This window comes from Delphinapterus leucas, chromosome 11 (assembly GCF_059928025.1).
Source record: "Delphinapterus leucas isolate spDelLeu-1000000601 "Yukka" chromosome 11, BTC_Dleu_Yukka2, whole genome shotgun sequence".
NCBI lineage: Eukaryota > Metazoa > Chordata > Mammalia > Artiodactyla > Monodontidae > Delphinapterus > Delphinapterus leucas.
In genome coordinates this window covers 10,043,118-10,063,365 of record NC_143139.1, presented here as the reverse complement: position 1 = coordinate 10,063,365, position 20,248 = coordinate 10,043,118, and the positions used below count along the sequence as shown (strand labels likewise).

At 43.3% G+C, this 20,248-nt stretch overlaps 1 protein-coding gene across 1 annotated transcript; it reads right to left on the bottom strand.

Annotated features, from left to right (window-relative positions):
- Positions 1-60: 60 nt before the first annotated feature.
- CDKN1B (cyclin dependent kinase inhibitor 1B) lies at positions 61-8,241 on the bottom strand. The gene is made up of 3 exons (XM_022577630.3): positions 4,218-8,241; positions 3,545-3,674; positions 61-1,408 (listed from the first exon to the last, which is right to left on the bottom strand). The coding sequence occupies exons 1-2, from the start codon at positions 4,690-4,692 to the stop codon at positions 3,553-3,555; spliced, it is 597 nt and encodes a 198-aa protein (XP_022433338.1). The 5' UTR covers positions 4,693-8,241; the 3' UTR covers positions 61-1,408; positions 3,545-3,552.
- Between the last annotated feature and the right edge of the window lie 12,007 nt (positions 8,242-20,248).

The following is a 20,248-nucleotide window of genomic DNA, read 5'->3' as shown; positions in this document are numbered from 1 at the left end:
CTAGGTCAAATACCTCAAGCTTACTAATAAGGTACATTACATACAGTTCAAGTCAACAAATAGCTATGGAAGTTTTCTTTATTGACTACTTGATGTGTAACAATAATTGGCGTCTTTTTCACACATTACAAAAAATTATACCTGGCTCAGTATGCAACCTTTTAAGCACAGCCATATTATTTAAAAGAAGAAGGGGGAAAACCTAGTCTACCCAATACAGCATTTACAAATGCACAAAACATGCCGCTTTGGCTTGTATATTGTCTAGATTAAAAAAAAAAAAAAATCTCTTTTTAACATAAATAAGTTAGTATAATTTTCAGTGTCTTTACAGAGTTATGTACACAGGTACACTTCAAATGGTTTTGTTTCATACACATACACAGGCAGTGTAAAAATACTGTTTAAAGATGTAGTATCCATTTCACATTTCACCTATCCACGGGTGCTTTTCTCTATACGCACTTTCCTTTAAAAACACCACTTTCCTTTGGGCAAATTAACAAATAGAATGAGAAGCTGTAAATTAAACATTATTTCATTATTTTTTATGTCAAGTTACTTACAGATCTTTAAAAATATCCAGGGATTTAGAATGATTTTGACTGTGTCTACACACCCTGAAGTGAAAAGAAAATTAAGAAATTTTCTCAACAAATCTGATAAAAATTAAATGGTCAATTCTGAGCATTCAGAACTCCCCCCATACATGCCAGATTTTTGCCCAGGGGTACCTGGAGTGATTACCAAACAGCTGAATACTTTAACTGGCAAATTCCAATTTTAAGGGAGACTGGAGAAGCCGGGGAGCACTGAGTAGAGTTTTGTTTAAAAAAAAAAAGCCATTTGCTGCTACATAACGGAATCATCTGAGCTCCTAAATGAGAAAAAGCTTCATGTAAAAATAAGTATCAATTATCTGCAGCCAGTGTTCAAATTTGGATGATTTTTTAAACGAAGTATCAGTTCTCACTGAAAGGGACATTACATCTTTAAAGAAAACAAAACCTTCCCCCCAGACTGCTTCTCTTAGTGCAAGTAAAATATTTTTCTCCTTGCTCTAAATCGAAGCAAGCTCTTCATACCCCCCCATGCCAATTCCTCAGCCCCACCCTGCCCTCCCTTCCCCAAGGTTTATGTGCTACAAAAAAAGTAAAAACTATATACACAGGTAGTACAATGAAGCAAATAAGGAAAAACCTAATTGCACAATGCTACATCCAATGCTTTTAGAGGCAGATGATTTAAGAGTGCCTAAAACTTTAGTGTTATTGGGTTGTTGCTGTTCAGTGCTTATAAGGGATGTCCACTCCGTGGAGTCAGCGATATGTATTCAAAATGTTTAATTTATATCTTCCTTGCTTCAAGCAGTGATGTATCGGATAAACAAGGAAACATACTCTCAATTCTGCAAAAGAAACAAGAAAGTATTAGGAGAAAAGCACGAGAACAACATTGCCAATATATTACGGGAATTATTTTGTTACTGTCTTTGTTGGGAAATACCTGAGCAATAGCAAAGAAAGAACGTGCTAAAAGTTGGTGCTCAGAGTCACCTCCATCCAACATTTCCTTCACTGGATTTTTACTCTCCCCTGCACTGTGGACTTTCGTCTAGAGCAGTGGTTCTCAACAGTGGGTAATTCTGCCTCCCCCTCCACCCCCGGGGGACATTTGGCAATGTTTGGAGACATTTTTGGTTGTCACACTGGGTGGGGAGGGGGTGCTACTGGCATCTGCTGGGAGAGGTCAGGGATGCTGCCAAAACATTCTACAATGCGCAGGACCGCCTCCCACGACAAAGAATTATTCGGCCCCAAATGTCAACAGTACAGAGGTTGAGAAACCCTGGTCTAGAGAATCGGGGGTCAAAGATAGTGAGAAAGGACAGACACAGGAAAATTCAGAAAGTGTAACACATAAGAGTAGCAAAATTTTCTAAGTTTGAAAAATAACTGGAAATCACACTTAAAAAGACTATCCAAAGAAAATTCTATTCACTTTTCTTTTTCTCAAAATATTTTAGGCTTAGTCATATGTAGAATATACACACAAATGCTTATGAATAGGTCCTTACTACTATTTCCTGTATTCTCTGAACTGGCAATATTTACTAACAAATGCTTCTCTGTATGTCAGAATGGGGCCAGATCAAAATCCAGTAGGTCTGATTTGCTGTGTCTCATCTGATGAGCTAGGCCACAAGTCACAAACCAACAAGAGCTGCAGGTGGTAAGGTTGCTTCAGAAAATTTTTTCAACCAATTTACCCACTTCATATATAAGCTGTGATGGAGAAGTTCAATAGCGCCGTTTTGTATAAGCTCTGAAAAATATGTATGTAATGAAATCCTATATGTGACACTGATTTAAAAATACAACAAACTTGAACCCCACTTTCATCCCTTTTTTTTAATTTTTAATTTTTATAGATGAGGATTTTAAAAGTTAATATCAACATCTCTTAGGATCTCTTTATATGCTAGGCTATGAGGGTGTTTTGGAAAAAAAAAAAGAGGACACGGTCGTTGTCTGTAAGACGTTTACGAACTATTAATACATGTAGCCTGATCATTATGGAGACCAATCCACGTAAAGCTGGGGGCTGAATTATTCAAATTAGCTTTTCATGTTGATCATATTTTAGTAGATGGCAAAAATCTCCACTTCCCTTGTTTGGGGTACACCTACCCCGTCAGCTCTGATATCTACTATCCATTTCCCCTACAAGTATCTAAATTCCCCTGTTATAGCACGACTGGCATACACATGCTGACGTGTTCCTGGACTGCTTACCCTGGCAGTTACTTTAACTTTTGCTTTGCAACTTCAGTGTTATCAGAAATTCCGTCAGAACCTTAGGATTTCTGAGCCTTCCATTTTGGTTTTTTTAAATACACACGTTCCTTCTCCATCCCCCAAACTTATCAGAAGATAGGGAAAGTGAGAGTTTGTGAAAATGATAAAAACCAAAGGAAACCACATACCTCTCTTGTCACGTTTCTAACCATTTGAACAACCAGCTATGAGCCATTTGTGCCTCACTTTTCCCTCAAAGTTTGAATTAAATCATTTATTTGAATTAAATCATTTTTCCATGTGTGGCTCAAAATCTGAGTCAACCTGGTCTTCGGGGAGATGAATTCTCATGAAGTGGGATGGAGGCAGACCCCCGCTCTTGTTCAGATGGAAAAAGAACCTATTGTTCCCAACATGTTTTGATGGGACTCTCAGAGAACTGACCTTCCTCCCCACAGGGCCTTGGTTACAAGTACTTGCCTGGGACCCTTGCTCTAATCATTTGGTACTTCGAAGGAAAATGATCTCAGGACATAGAAACTGGGAAGAATTACAGCACCTCCACACTGATTCTCAGTCTTCCCCATTCCTACTTCTTTTGACCTCCAAAATATAAACCGAACAAAAACCCACAAGCTCTAATCTGCCAGCCACCACTGAGATCGGGTGATCCTGGGGCTGGAAAGCCCACGAGTTCCTGCAGCCCAATTCGGGGGTCACTTCTTTGCTCGTAGTAATCAACCCACCGAGTACTTTACGTTTGACGCCTTCTGAGGCCCGGCTTCTTGGGCGTCTGCTCCACTGAACCCGCGTTCGGGGAACCGTCTGAAACATTTTCTTCTGTTCTGTTTGCTCTTTTGTTTTGAGTAGAGGAATCTAAGGGCAGGAGGGAATTTTAAAAAGAACACACACAAACAATCTTTATTAGAAAAAACAATGGGTGACAGAAGTGGACCCAAGAACCAGGGGATGAAAAACCCACCACCTACACCCACAATCCTGGATCCGTCATTCCCAGTGGCCTTTAAGGGCACAAAATGAGGTTGTTTTCACATAACAGAAAGTATTCTACGCCCCCAAAGCTCTCTCTCCAAAGCGAAGAGGGAGGCCGTTGATAAACATCCCAACGTTGTCACATACCTACCGCTGGCGAGCGGGGAGGAGCCGCGATGTTTTCAGTTAGAAGAATTACCAGATAGATAACACAGTCTCAGGCTTCTGACTTAAAAGTCATAAACAGACAAGCAGTCAGCTAAATAAATAGCATTTAAAACCTAAGATTAAGAAAGTGCGCTCCCCCAGAGCTAAATCAGAATGCGCTGAAAACAAAGTTGAGGTTAAAGACCCTCAGGCAGGCAAGGCAGTGCCGCTAACACAGACACACAGAAAGACATTTCACTCATTTGAAAGGGTCATTACCGTCTGTGGCAGGTCGCTTCCTTATCCCAGTGCACTGCTCCGCTAACCCCGTCTGGCTGTCCGGTGCATCAGTCTTCTGGTCTACCAAATGCGTGTCCTCTGAGTTTGCCTGAGACCCAATTAAAGGCACCGCCTGGCGGGTCCCGCTGACATCCTGGCCCTCCTGCGCCGGCACCTTGCAGGCGCCTTTGGGTGGCCGCGGGGGTCTGTAGTAGAACTCGGGCAAGTTGCCCTTTTCCACCTCTTGCCACTCGTATTTGCCCTCCAAGGGCTTGTGATTCTGAAAATCAAAATTCCACTTGCGCTGGCTGGCCTCTTCCATGTCTCTACAGTGCTTCTCCAAGTCCCGGGTTAACTCTTCGTGATTGACCGCGCCGAAGAGGTTTCTGCAGGCCGAGGGCTTGGGGTACTCCGCCTGTCTGGCGTCCATCCGCTCCAAGCTCGGGCTCCCATTAGACACTCGCACGTTTGACATCTTCCTCCCCGGGCTCGGCGACCGCCTCTCTTGCGCTCTCGCAAAACAAAACGAACAAAACAAGACGCCCCGACCCAGCCCGAGCCCCTCTTATAAGCCCTGCGACTGCCCTCCGAGCCAAGAGAAACAAACACGGACGAGTAAGTGCCCGAGCGTCAGGAGCGCGCGGGGCTGGGGGAGGGGGCGAGGGGCAGCCCCGGCCAGGCAGCCCCGAGTCCCCGCCGATCAAGTGGACTGGCGAGCGGGAGGCGGGGAGGGGAGGGGAGAGGAGCGCAGCGGAGAGAGGAGGGGGCAGAGCCAGTCCAAGTCCGGGCAGCTGCGAGCCCGCGGGTCCCGCCGACCGAGCGGCTCTCCAAACCTTGCCGGCGTCGGAGTCGCGGAGCGGCGAGAGAGTGGGGACAGGGGAGGGGGAGAAAAACACCCCGAAAAGACGAGCCCCCTTTTTTTAGTTGCCCAATATGGCGGTGGAAGGGAGGCTGACGAAGAAGAAGATGATTGACACCGCAAGTCTATTTAAACAGAGGAGGAGATCATTGGTCGCGGCGCCGGGAGCCGCCCCGCCGAGGCTGGCGAGCGCGGCCTTAAGGTGGCCCCGGGGCGGCCGCGGCGCCTCCCCGCCTCCCGAGCGCGCCCTCGCCGAGCGCGCGCCCGGGAGATGGGCTGGTCGCGTGACTGCTGGAGGCGCACCGCTGCCAGCAAACCTGCTCCGGCTGGCCTCGGAGAAATTAAAAATAAGACAAACAAGCTCGCCAAACGGCCGGGGAGCCGGGGAGGGGCCTGTGCAGCGGGGCCGGCAGGGCGGCGGGTTCTGGTCCCGGCGCTGCGCGGGCCGGCGCGCGGCTGCTCCGGAGCCCCGACCTCCCGCTCCTCGCCCGGGAAAGCTGGGGAGCTCGAAGGTTGCCGGCAGCTGGTTGTGCGCCTCGCCGGCGATCTTGTTTTCCCCGCACTCGCCCAGCGGGGGATGGGGGCGGGGGCGGGCAGCTGGGGGGCGGAGGCGGACGGTGGGAGCTCGGCCCCCAGCTGAGCTCTCCCCCGGGGTCCCAGCCGCACGCACGGCGGGGGAGGCGGGGAGCCCTTCGGCCTGGGTGACTTACTTAGGTGGGGGTGAGCAGTGGTTAGCTCACCCTTAACCTAGAAGTCTGTGCTAGTCTGGGGGGGCAGGGGGCTTAGGGGAGAAGCCACGGCGAACGGCTTTCTATAAATTAGCCTGGAAGAGACGCAGCACTTATAATGTATTCTGAGCCCAAGCTCTCCCTCAGTAAAAAGAAAGGATTTCCAGATCAAAAAGTCGACTGGTCTCCCAAGTCCCCAATAAGCTTTGTAACTGCCTCAGACACATTTAGTTTAAAAAAAGAGAGATTACACCCCTGGCCCAGGTTCTTGCTTCCCAGTCACAGTTAAGGCCACTGACACGGGCTGCGTGTGGGAACTCGTCTCTTCTTTGTATTTTTCAATTCTTTGCCGGGTTGTAGCAGTTTCCTCAACCTGAGTCCCGCCGCCAAATACAACAGTTCCTTCCTTCCTCCACCTTTCTCTCCCACCAGACTCACTTCTCGGAACCCACCCAGAACACCATTCAGATGCAAGTGACGCCTTCAGAGGGCTGCAGGTCGTCGAAGAGTGAAAGTAACCGGGAAGTCCGGATTGTGAAGTGATGTATAAAACCGCCACCACCGTGTCCTCACGTCTGATGATTACTTGGGCATTTCTCTGCTCCCCTTTGCAACTTGAAATTTACCTAAGCAATATGATCTTGAGCAAGGTGATGGACGTTAAAACAGGATGGACAAGGCTGTCATATCTGAAACAGAGCTCAGTCTTTAACTGCCTCCCCCCAACCCCGTGTATGATCTTGGTCTGGGTCAAAGTTACACATTTTACTGGAAACTAATCTCCAGTTCTAACAGTACACAACGGCAATTGTACACAACAGTTTTCTTGGGCGTCTATGCTACAAATGAGTTTGACTTTTAACTTGTTTTCTTAACCACGTATTATTCGTCCACTTTGTGTCCCTGCCTTGCTTCATACACTCCAGAATGTAAGAGCTGGGAGGGACCTTGGGAACCCTGTGGTTCAACCCTCTCTTTTTTTTTTACCACTGAGGAAATAGAGACCGAGAGGATTCCTGTCCAGGGACACATAACCAGTTGGTAGCAGACTAGAGGCAGGTCTCCTGACTCTAAAGCTGGTTCATTTTCTGTTCCTTTCCCTCCTGATGACCCCAACTGGTTTGGGATTTCGTCTGGATTCGCCTATGTCCCTCTCCTACAAATGATTCAAAATGGCTCCTTCTCATGACCTGGGCTGCCTGCAGATGTTTCCTTGACGTGGCCTGTGGTCCCTGATATTTTAATACAGCTGTCACTGGCCTTTGGTATGACCTTGGCACTAATTTGACTAAAATGCAGATGCCAAAAGGGCAGGGTGAGACCCAGAGAGCAGTGAGGGAGGCAGTGCCCAAAATTTGTTTCAAGGTCGGGACTTCCTACCTGACCAACAGAAAATATTTCACCTGGGATCAAAGTAAAAGGTCTCATCTTCTTTATTTTTTTACATTGAACGCCCCACTTAGTTTGCTGAGTTGGAGAAGAGGGGGAGAGGGACAGGAAAATTAGGGTAGGTCTCAATACCATAATTTATACCCTATTCCTGAAATTAGATCATTGTTGTTGAAATTTTTACACAATTGCTAGACTACACCGGAATTCTGTATTATATATAAGCATCAATGCAGATGCATAAATACACAAACTACCACATATATGTAAATGGAGATATTCTAGAGTATTGCACCTTGCCACAGATGTTTGATTTTATTCGTGGAATTAATATCTTACAGAAAAGTTAAAAATGAATACTTCTATCCCCTCCACACCCTGAATATTTCTTCAACTAATATGTAGGACCACCATTTTGTCGCTTTGTTAATCTTGAAAAGTAAACGACTCACAGTCACGCCACCTTAAGACGTCTGGCTGCCAGCAGAAAGGCTGTGCTTACTCCGACCTTGCTATGATCTAAAGTGTTTTGTTTACAGTCAAGGCACCGGAGATCTGCACAGCAAATAATGAGAAGGCAGGCGTCTGCTGTAGTAGCGACGAAGCGTGAAAAAATACTATGGAGTCCCCGGGGGAAGAGGGAACTGGGAGCTCAGAGCGCCATCCTCCTGCGGAAAGTAGGCGGTGGCTTTAAAAGACTGAGCGGGGGAGAAGAATTTCCAATAAACAGCGTGAAGGCGGAGCCTGGGGAGAAGACAGAAAGTTCCACTGGCACTGCTCTAAAAAGGGCTCTGCTGGCCCAAGACCCAGAATCTAGTCCTGGGTGATGTTTTTGCTGTCATTTTCACTCCTGGTAGTTTTCTCCTTAGAGCTGAGAAGCGTCCCATAAGCCACCCAAGATTGCGTGTCCTTCACCAGCTGAGGAGAGAGAGGAAGACCAAAATAACTTAAAAGAAAACACCTGTGTGGTAGCCAAGCGTCCCGGCGGGGCGGCAGGGCAAGCTCGCCTCCCAGGTGTGGTCCGTGGTCCTCGCAGGGGGGAAGTCAGGCAGCCCCAAGTTTCGCGAAGGCGCAGGTTTCCTTGCTCTGTTGCCCCTCCCACCACAAGCACACAATTTTAATCCTTCCTCCAGGGTGTTTATGGTGAGGCAACGTTCAGTCAATTTCACTAGTCTTCTAAACCGACATATTTTTAGAGTTTGGCAATTTGACAGTCGTCTGTTTCTGACACTTTTCATTCGATTTAATAAATATTTATTGAGCATCTTCTATTAATTTGCTTATTCTTTATTTCAACAAAGATTTGTTGAGTGCCTTTGATATCCGAGGCCCTGGGGATACAGAAGTAAACAAACAGATTTAAACTAGGATGAAGTTTACACTCTAGTAGGGGGAGAGGAGACAGATGATACACAGTAATACATGAGTGAAATATATACACTGTATAAGGAGGTGATACATGCTGTGGAGAAAGAACAAGCAAGGGAGGGAGAAGGAGAGTGTCGTGAGGTCCCAGTGGGACTAGAGTGGTCGGGGAAGGCTTCATTGAGGAAGTGGCCTTGGAGAGATGCCCCGAGGACTCAAGAGAGAGCAGCCATGCAGATATCTGGGGAGAGTGTCCCGATAAAGGGAACAGCAAACACAAAATCTCTGAAGTGTGGTCTTGTGTGATGTGTTCAAGGAACATGGAGGAGCAAGGGGAGAGTAGCAGCCGGAACATCTGCTCATATGAGGCCATGCAGGCCTCTGGAGGGTTTTTTATCAATGACTGAGTGATAGGGGAAGCCACTGAAGCATTAGGAGGTTCTAAGCAGTGGAATGATGCGCTCTTACCATGTGTAAGGTATTCCCCCAGGCGGTATTCTCAGCAGCCTATGGATGAGAAGGCACAGTCCCTGCCTTTAGGGAGTATACCTCCTAGATGGGGAGACCACCATGTGCACAAAAACTCCAGACACAGAAAGCAAAACCTGGAAGAATGCAGTCCAAAGATAGAGTACAAAGGAGGGAGAAAGAGGAAGCCTTCAAGGAGGGGATATGAGTCAGGTCTTGAAGAATGAGGAAAATGTCAAGAAGATTATAAAGATGTATTGGCAGGGGTGTTAATTGGCGGATGGGGTCAGACGGTGGCAGGTGTATGGATGACATGCTAAAAAAAAAAATGTTTTATTCGGTAAGCAATGGAGCATTTGGTGAAAAGAATATCGTGATCACTGTCCAAACTTGTCTCCTGACCCGGAGCAAGCCTGGGCCCTGAGAGACAGTGTCTAGGGACAGAGCTGAATGAAAGCTGGGTGGACCGTCCCACTATGGTCTTAACCCAAAGGGAGCTGGTTGTTGGACAGAGTACGGGTGTGAGGCAAGAGGGTAGAAGCATGAGCCACGAGACCACAATAAGAGGGTTTGGAACAGAGAATAGGAGGCTGTCTTGTGTGAGCTACTGAGCTACGAAGGCACAGCTGCAGGCGCTTTGTATGTGGTGCGCACAGCCTTGACGGGAAGCGGAGGCAACTGTTAAGAAGCCCACGCCGTCTTGGACAATCAGATGTTTGTGTTCAGTAGTGGCATCTGACAGCAGAGTAGAGGATGGGTGTGATGAGCCTGGAGGGGCTGACACAGGGAGGTGACTTTGCAGGCTGATTGCAGTTGCTCGAGCAAGAGATACAATGGCCTTAAGCTGTACTGCAGAGGAGGGAATGGAAAACTAGGAATGAATGTGTGCTTGCTTAGGTAGTCAGAACAGATACGGGGGCTGGAGAAAGATGGAGAAATGGAGGATGGCTTTAAGGACTCACGCTTGGGTATTTGAGAGAATAATGCCGTTAATTAAGAGAAGTAACACAGAGAGATGATGTAATAGAGAATGTTAGTTGTCCACCAAATTCCATCCTCACCTTCTTCCTCAGTATCGGAATTGTAACTGGGCATACAGCTGCGCAGCTACTCTAAATTTCCCAGCCTCCTTTACCGTTGGATGTGGCCTGGTGCTAGGTGTTTTCCAACAGAATGTAAGCCAAAGTGATATGTGTCTTTCAGGCCTAGTGCATAAAACCTATCACATGACTCCTTCCCTTCTGCTTCTCTCTTCCCCCTCCCATGGGCTGTAAAGGTGAATATTACTGTAACCTTGGAAGCCACATGTTGAAGGTGATAGGGCCACCATCAACCTGAGTCCCTGATCTGACCCAAGAGAAAAAATGAATTTCTATTTTGTTAAACTGTGATATTTTGGAGGTCCATTTGTTATAACATTTTATAGTCAATCCGAGCTAATACAGAGGGAAACGTTTGGGAGATAGGGAATAGGGAAGATTAAGAATTTGATTTGATGCAGACAGTATGTGCATTGAAATTAACTGGATCCCTGAGGAAAAAAAGTATAAGAGGTTATGTTCCTTAAGAGGGCAACTGAGACAATATTGGAGACATGAATCTGACACATAATGTGAAAGGATGCTATGGTTGGCGGGACTCTCTGAGACCTGCCCATATTTACAAATGTGCCAGTAATCATATGGCCAGAGCAGATCCTGAGTAGATTAAAGCTTTCAAAAGTGTGGAAATAAGGATGTGTGTGGTTTTCTCAATATTCTTCACCACATTTGAGCTGTGTAACACTCATTGTTTCTTCATTGTCCCACCCTCCCTTCTCAGAAAGTCTGCTCCCTTAGGCTCTTCTGCTGAGAGATTATATCCCATTGTTCCCATTCTCTAGATTTTTTTTTTTTTTGCCAAGCCACGTGGCTTGCAGGATCTCAGTTCTCAGACCAGGGATTGAACCCGGGCCACGGCAGTGAAAGCCCAGAATCCTAACCACTAGGCCACCAGGGAACTCCCCCGATTCTCTTTCTGAAGGTGACCAGAGGAGGGGAGAGGCTGTATCTATCTGACCCGCATTTGGCCAACCAAATTCTCTCTCCTGAAAATTTGAAACCAGGTCTCAGAAACTTCAATTAGTAAACTGTAAATTAGAGATTAATAAGGTAATGTAGATTTGGAATTCAAAGAGCAGTTTTAAGAAAGCTGTCTTCGGCACATGTGTGATGGAGATGCAGATTAAGATCGCCTGCAGCGTCAGAAGAAAGAAAGGGACATTCAAAGAGGGGCAGAGAAGAGAGACCACGGGTTTTAGAAAGACAGATAACAGCACCCCCAAACTCCCCAGTTTCTGGATCCTGCAGCTCAGGAGGTCCAACTCCCTGGATTTCAGTTCTGTGGGACAGCCTGTGTTTGTAAAACAACTCCTCTCATTTTGCTCCAAGCTAGTTTGTTACTGGTTTCTATTAGAACGCAAGACATCCCTGATTAACACAATACTTTACATACTTGAAAGCAGCTTCTCTGGTGTCATCACGTTGGACCCTCATAAGACCACCGTTTCGAGAAGAACGCTATTATCCCCTCTTGCAGATGAGGTCCTGAGATAGAGAAGGCTGAGTGCTCCAAAGCTAGGACCAGTATGCCTGCTCTTCCGAAGCTGAGTCCAGAGTCCACTGTGATGACTCTTGAAGATGTAATGACTTGGTGGGTTTGTAAATTTTATCACTGAGGCTCATTGGTTTAAATTACCTACAGTGCACTATTCATAAAAAGAAGGTTCTGGGGAAAATGAGATTCAAGTTCCTAAAAAGAAAAATAGCATCTTCGAAAGAACCTGGACTCAGAAAGGGTTTGAAACTGATCCAGTGGGGTCAGACTTTAAAGAAAAAATGCATCAGGCAATTTTAATTAGAGAAAAATCTTCATTTTCAAGTAAAATGTAGTAAGCAAATACAGTACTGCTGGTTTCATAAGAATGTGAAATAAATGGCAAACCCTGGATCCATGACTTTAATTTCCATGACTGAAACATAAGTGGACACCTCTGTGAGTAGAATATGGAATTTGGAACAAAAAAACATATTCACCACCAACTCACCATTTTCAACTACAGTCATTGAGAAGATACAAAGGAGAAAACCTCCCTCAATTATCTCAGTCTTCAGTTTATGCAAACTTATACCTAAAAAAAAATAACTGGAAAGTGCTCATTTTTTGCTCCTGACCACACTCTGAATAACTGTTCACATGAATATTTGTTCATTCCTTCATTCACTAAATTTTTAATGAGCTCTTAGCAGATGTCAGACACTCTGGGGACACAGCAGAAAAAAAAGATAGCCAAAGTCCTGCTTTATGGAATGGAGTTTACACTCAAGTGTGGAAGGCAGACAAGACACAAATAAATAAGCATAGTATGTCATGTTGTTATTGGTGCTAAAAGAAAAAAACTAGTGTAGTTGAGGCTTATGAGAGTAATGAAGGCAGATGCTGTATTAACAAGGAAGGACTCTTTGATTAACTGACATTTGAATAGAGACCTGAATGAAATGAGGGCATTGGACTATGTCATTTTCTGTGTTCCAGGCAGAGGGAATAGCAAATCCAAGAGCCCTGAGGAATGTGCCTAGGGTGGCTAACGAGTAATAAGGGAACTAGTAAGCCAGACACAGTATGTAGGGACTGGGAGTAGGAGATGAGATCAGAGAGAAAGTAGAGGCCCGGATCATGTATATTATATAAGACATGATAAAGACGTTTGATTTTATCCCAAATGAGGTAAGCCACCTTTGAGCAGAGAGTTTTGGTCAGCTAACTTTGGTCACTTGCCAGAGTGGGAAGTACTTCAGAAAAGCAAGAGAGAAGCAGGGAGACCAGTTAGCAGACCATTGCAGTAATCCAGAAAGAGGTCATACTGGTTCAGACCAGGGTGGTAGCAATGTACGTAGAAAAAGGGGTAGAGTTATTAATAGATTTGCTGAAGGATTGGAAATGGAATGTGTGTATGGGAGAGAGGAGTCCGTAGTGATTCCAAGGCTTTTTCACCTAAGCAACTGAAGAAGGTTTAGCCATTTACTGAAATGGGGTTGACTGAGGGAGGAACAAATTTTGCTTTGAATGTGTTAAGCTTGAGATATCCATGGACATCCAAGTGGAGTTGCTGAGTGAGCAGTTGTATATATGAGTCTCTCTTAGGGGAGAGAGGTTTGTGCTGGAGATACAAATTTGTAAATTTTCAGCATTTAGATGATATTAAAGCCATGGGACTAGATAAGATCACAAAGGGAATGAGTTTAGACAGGGAAGAGGCCTGAGTATTACAACTTTTAGAAATCAAAAAGATGGAAAGGCTCTAGACAAAGGAGAATATAAAGGCGCTGCTGATGGAGTAAAGGAGAGCCAAGGAGAGGTGACTCAGAGGCCAAGTAAGAGAAAATATTTCAAGGACAAGAAGAGATCAGATGGTTCAAATGCTGCTGCTAAGTCAAGTAAGATGAGGTCTGAAAACTGACCATTGGATTTGGCCATGAAGGTCATTGGTGATCTTGATAAGAGTAGTATTGGCCAAGTAGAGGATATGAAAGCCTGACTGGAGTGGACTGAAAGGAAAGTCATGTACATACATGCTGTAAACCCACATGAACAAAATATGCACACATAAACCTTGTCTAAGCAGAGGGTGGCTAGGTTCTAATATCAGGGAGCCAGTCTGGAAGCAGGCCTGGGGTGGGGTCTGTGTACTGGCAGATGAGGAAGTAAGCACGGGAAGAAGGTGCCACCCATTCACTACCTTAACTTGTTTCATTGTATGCTGTCACCTTCTATGGTTCCTTCAATATCTCTTCTTGACTTTCCTAAGAATTGTCATGTTGACAAATTACCTTAAAGCTCTTTGAAAGGAATCCCTTTTGGAGACGATGCTAAGAGAATTAGCACAGAATGAGCTTTGCTTGTGAGTTTCATATTTCACCCAGCTAAGAAATAGAAAATCAAGAGTGTAAGGCTTTATTGTAAATTCTTAGCATAATAAAAGGACATTGAGTAGCATTTCTATTTATTCTTGACAAAAAGCCTTTCCTGACGTTGTCATAATGGTATTCTTCTCCGAACCTCAATAATCTGCTTAAGATCTTCCTGTATCAGCGGACCAATTATACAACGTGTCTAATGCAATTTGAAATTTGTTGCCTTTTGCCTTAACTTGGGATTTGATTTTCTGACCTAGAATGTTTCAGAGTAGTTTTTCCATCTCTTCCTTTACCAAAGAAACAGAAACATCCAGAATAGTTAGGCCCTCTGTGGCCACATGAGGACAGAAGAGGGTAAGTAATAAGATAGAATTCCCCCGCGGAGCATTCATGAAGCAAGAATGTAATCGACCTGCTGAGCTGTTTAAACAGCACAGGAGGGCAGCACAAGGCCAGAACTGTTGGCCCCAATCCGGCAAATATTCCAAACCACAACCATACTTATGGTCTACTTTTCTGAATGCATACACAAGAGTTTTAATCCCCACCAAATTTCACTGAACTTTAAATCTGCATAGACGCTACCTATTAAACATTTTCAGATCATTTTCATACATTATTCACATAATAATCTGAATTTAACATTTATGTATTTTACTGTAGCAGAGTGTTTTAATAATTGTCTGTGCAGTCGAGGTAAGTGTTATAACCCTTAACAAGTGAGGAAGTAGAAATAAAGATAAAAGGTGATTTGCCTATGGTCATCACAATTAGGTGCAAAGATAACCTAAGCCTGATGCTTTTCCCCTAAACTCAGCTCTTCAGAAAGATACCCCTCCATCCCCCAAACACACACGGACACATTCCACTGCCTTCGTGACATATTCACTTTGATTTCAGATATAAATCTACAGTCTTTAACCTTTTCTGTATCCTCCAGTGAGGCCAATTTCCAACCTCTAAACAAAATAAATACAGAGTAGGTAGCACCTAATAGATATTACTGGCAAATATACACAGTTGCAGTGAAGCTCAAAGAGATATCCCCTAGTGAATTCTGTTAGGTCCTCGATATGGCAGTCATGGAATCCATCAAATCTACAGCTCCTTCCAAGAGCAAATGCCCCACCCCTAGCATGGGCCATGGCATGGGCTCCTGACCAAAAACTGTGTTTTATGATGGGGCCTGGCACAGACACCTCTGCCCAAAAGGAAGATGGTTATTAGCTACTCAAATCGTATACTCTCACTCAAGAATTAGAACTGGGAAGTATAGTAAAAACCAGAAGGTCACAGTGAAAAGAGCATAGACTGATGCAGAGAGAAGACATGTAGGGACATAGAGTCACTATGTGCTGGACTCATAGGCCATGGACTTCCATGGCAAAGATGTCTAGAGCTCTCAACATTCCAAATGAACTTATAATTCCTGTTTACATGTGACTCTTTCAAGGCCCTGTAGTTTGGGTTTCCATGTTCTAAGGATTTGGCAGTATGGCTAAGATTCCCGTCACACATGTGAACACACATTCACACACTACTCAAGGGAACAAATGAGACTGTTCCTTACAACCAAAAGAACTTAGCCAACCGCCACCCATAGATAATGCTCCATAACCAAAATAAGCAACATTTAATCACAACCAAGCTCACATGGAACATATGATTGTTTGATCAAAGCTGTACTTCATTCACTCATTATGTATCTATTGATTACCTATGTGTCAGGCATTAGGTGAGAGCTGGAGTTATAGATACAAATAAGCAAGAGACAAATAAGACAAGGTCTCTGTATTTGAGGGGTTCCCACCTCAGTGGGAAAGGCATCATACAAGAATGGAAACAAAGTGAGAAAATTTAGGGAAACTGTATACTGATTGCGTAAATGGTAGATCCTTTTTTGCTGGTAAGTCATTCTAAAAGAGCCCTTCTAGTCAAGTCCAGTTTATCAGTCAACATGAAATTTGTGTCAGTATACTGTATACCCAAGTGAAAAGATGAGAACAGAATCATATCATCATTCTTGAGTGCCCTGATGACTGGGATGTACAATGGTGTAATTAGATGGACAGGGTTAATAATTACCACATTCATCATGACCATTGCTTCATGCTGGCTTCTCAGGACTTTAAATGTGGTTATGATGTTTTAGACTTAAAAGTTAGACATTACTTACTGATTTCTTGATTTGAGCGATTATCAAGACAGATAATTAAATAAAACATAAGGAGTTTAAAGTAGAAGAGAAAAGGGGAAAGGCCCGGAGAAAAGGGAGAAGGAGGGAGATCTAAAATACCAATCTTTTTTTTTTTTTTCTTTTTGCAGCACGCGGGCCTTTCACGCCGCGAAGCAACAGGCTCCGGACGCGCAGGCCCAGCGGCCATGGCCCACGGGCGCAGCCGCTCCGCGGCACGTGGGATCCTCCTGGACCGGGGCACGAACCCACGTCCGCCTGCATCGGCAGGCGGACTCTCAACCACTGCGCCACCAGGGAAGCTCTAAAATACCAATCTTTTAAAACATGTCATCAATATGTGGATCCAGATTTATCATAGGTCTATGTTAACTGTGGATTCAGTCTTAATCACTTAAAATATTAAAAAAAAAATCCACCAGTACATACTCTAATATGTTTGGTTTGATTTTCTAATATGCAGAGGGTTCTCTCATACTTTAAATTTTAGAAATATTCTATTAAATAAAAAGTAGATGTATTAAATAAGTCATTTTAGGATAGATACAGTACAATTAAATTCGACAAATACTTAAGTGTGTCTCATTTGTATGAACCATAAGGCCAATCACTAGAGAAAATTTGAAAAGTAAGATACAATTACCATCTTCCATGGCAGGAGCTTTATTCTAGATATAAAAGTTAAACAAAGAGACAATAACATTAATGTATGGCCAAATATATGTGCTTTAAAAAGATGGTACAAGCAAAGTGCTCTGAAGTTTCTAGAGGGAAGGCTTCAGAGGTTGCTTTTGAAAGGGTCTTGAGAATTCAATGGAGTTAAGTTGAGAGAGGCAGAGAACTGCATTAATTAAATGGGAAAATTTACTAAACGTAAACTTGGTAATGAGAAGAATCATCTTATTTCCCTGTTATTGTTCACTGACACTGTCCGAGATAGCTCATAAATGTATACCATCCCTCTGAAAATATAGGATTGGAATTCTCTCTCCCTTTTGCCTACTGGCAGTCCTATCTCCCACAATACGAGCTCTGTATGCCAGATATAGTCATTTTTAGCTCATATGCAACTGATACAAGGGGAAATAATGTCAACATAATTCAGAAATCACATTGGTTCTTTCATTATTTTTCCCAGCACACTTACATTTTGAAGTGATCAGGGGCAGGTCTTCTTACAATTAAATACAAAACCTTAGCAATATAAACACTTTAAGAAAAAAAGCAGGAAATTCTTCAGGAATGCCTTCCTTTAGTACAAATAGAGGCTTGTTTGTGGCTTCAAAAACCTTTAAGAGGGCTTCCCTGGTGGTGCAGTGGTTGAGGGTCCGCCTGCCGATGCAGGTGACACGGGTTCGTGCCCCGGTCCGACAGGATCCCGCATGCCGCGGAGCGGCTGCTCCCGTGAGCCATGGCCACTGAGCCTGCGCGTCCGGACCCTGTGCTCCCCAACAGGAGAGGCCACAACAGTGAGAGGCCCATGTACCGCAAAAAAAAAAAAAAAAACCTTTAAGATTTTTATTACATTGTTATGTGGTAAAGCTACACAGTGTAAACGAAGGTTCGAAACTGTTTTGTCCTGTGTGTGGGGTTGGGGGTTGGGGGACTGATTGATCAATAAGGCTAAATACTGGATCAGACTCTTCTTTTTCATTAGCTTAGTTTTTTGTTTTTAAAGAGAGACTGTCATTATGGTAATTCTAGTGGATTTTTAAAAAATTGAAGTATAGTTGATTTACAACGAAGTGTTAGTTTCTGGTGTACAGCAAAGTGATTCAGTTGTAGATAGATATACATATTCTTTTCCATTATGGTTTATTACAGGATATTGAATATAGTTCCCTGTGTCATACAGTAGGCCCTTGTTTATCTATTTTATATACAGTAGCTTGTATCTGCTAATCCCAAACTCCTACTTTATCCCTCCCCCACCCCCTTTCCCCTTTGGTAATCATAAGTTTATTTTATATGTCTGTCTGTTTCTGTTTTGTAAATAAGTTAATTTTTGTCATATTTTAGATTCCACATATAAGTGATATCATATGGTACTTGTCTTTCTCTTTCTGATTTACTTCACTTAGTGTGATAATCTCTAGGTCCATCCATGCTGCTGAAAATGTCATTATTTCATTCTTTTTTATGGCTGAGTAATATTCCATTTTATATACATATAAATATATACATATATATATATACATACCACATCTTCTTTATCCATTCATCTGTCAATGGACATTTAGGTTGTTTCCATGTCTTGGTTATTGTGAGTAGTGCTGCTATGAACATTTGGGTGCATGTATCTTTTTGAATTATAGATTTGTCTGGGTATATGCCCAGGAGTGGGATTGCTGGATCATATAGCAACTCTATTTTTAGTTTTTTAAGGAACCTCCATACTGTTTTCCACAGTGGCCGCACCAATTTACATTTCCAGCAACAGTGTAAGATAGTTCCCTTTTCTCCACACCCTCTCCAACATGTGTTATTTGTAGACTTTTTAATGAGGGCCATTCTGAACTGCTGTGAGGTGGTACCTCATTGTAGTTTTGATTTGCATTTCTCTAATAATTAGCGATGTTGAACATCTTTTCATGTGCCTATTGGCCATCTTTATGTCTTCTTTGGTGAAATGTCTATTTAGGTCTTCTGACCATTTCTTGATTGGGCTGTTTGGTTTTTTGTTATTGAGTTGTATGAACTGTTTTTATATTTTGGAAATTAAGCCCTTGTCGGTAGCATCATTTGCAAATATTTTCTCCCAGTCCGTAGGTTGTCCTTCCGTTTTGTTATGGTTTCCTTTGCTGTGCAAAAGCTTGTAAGTTTGAATAGGTTCCATTTGTTTATTTTGCTTTTATTTCTATTGCCTTGGAAGACTGACCTAAGAAAACATTAGTACGATTTATGTCAGAGAATGTTTTGCCTATGTTCTCTTCTAGGAGTTTTATGGTATCATGTCTTATATTTAAGTCTTTAAGTCATTTTGAGTTTATTTTTGTGTATGGTGTGAGGGTGTGTTCTAACTTCACTGATTTACATGTGGCTGTCCAGCTTTCCCAGCACCACTTGCTGAAGAGACTGTCTTTTCTCCTTTGTATATTCTTGCCTCCTTGGCAAAGATTAATTGACCATAGGTGTGTGGGTTTATTTCTGGCCTCTGTATTCTGTTTCATTGATCTGTATGTCTGTTTTTGTGCCAATACTATACTTTTTGATTACTGTAGCTTTGTAGTAGTGCCTGAAATCTGGGAGGGTTATGCTTCAAGATTTTTTCTTTTTCCTCAGGATTGCTTTAGCAATTCTGCATCTTTTATGGTTCCATGTAAGTTTTAGGATTATTTGTTCTAGTTCTGTGAACAATGTCATGGGTAACTTGATAGGGATCACATTAAATCTGTAGATGGCTTTAGGTAGTATGGCCATTCTAACAATATTAATTCTTCCAATCCAAGGGCACGAGATACTAGATCAGATTTTTAATTTTGACAAAACTGCTTTCAATTGGAATCAAATGCCCTCAAGGACCTATATGTCCAAGGAGAAAGCACATGTCCCAGGTTTAAAGGTTCTAAAGCAGCATTGTCTGATAGAAATATGAGAAACAGGGCTTCCCTGGTGGCACAGTGGTTGAGAGTCCGCCTGCCGATGCAGGGGACACGGGTTCGTGCCCCGGTCTGGGAAAAGAAATACAAGAAACATGCAATTTTAAGCTTTCTAATAGCTATATTTTTAAAAAGTAAAAAGAAACAGGTGAAATATTTCAATATAAAAACTATTAATGAGATATTTCCATTATTTTTTCATACTAAGTCTTTGAAATCTGCTGTGTATTTTACATTTACATCACATCTCAATTTGGATTGGTACATTGAAATGCTCAAGAGCCACACTTGGCTAGTGGCTACCATATTGGACAGCATAGCTCTAAAAGATGACTGTAATGTTGAGTACAAATGCCAGTGGAGGTTTAATTGTGTTAGTATTTTTTTATTAGCCTAGTAACTTTTATGGTCCTAGGGTAACAAAACTGCATAGGCTTTCAGTGTTGTGCTCCTAAGCTTCTGTCTTCTATAAGT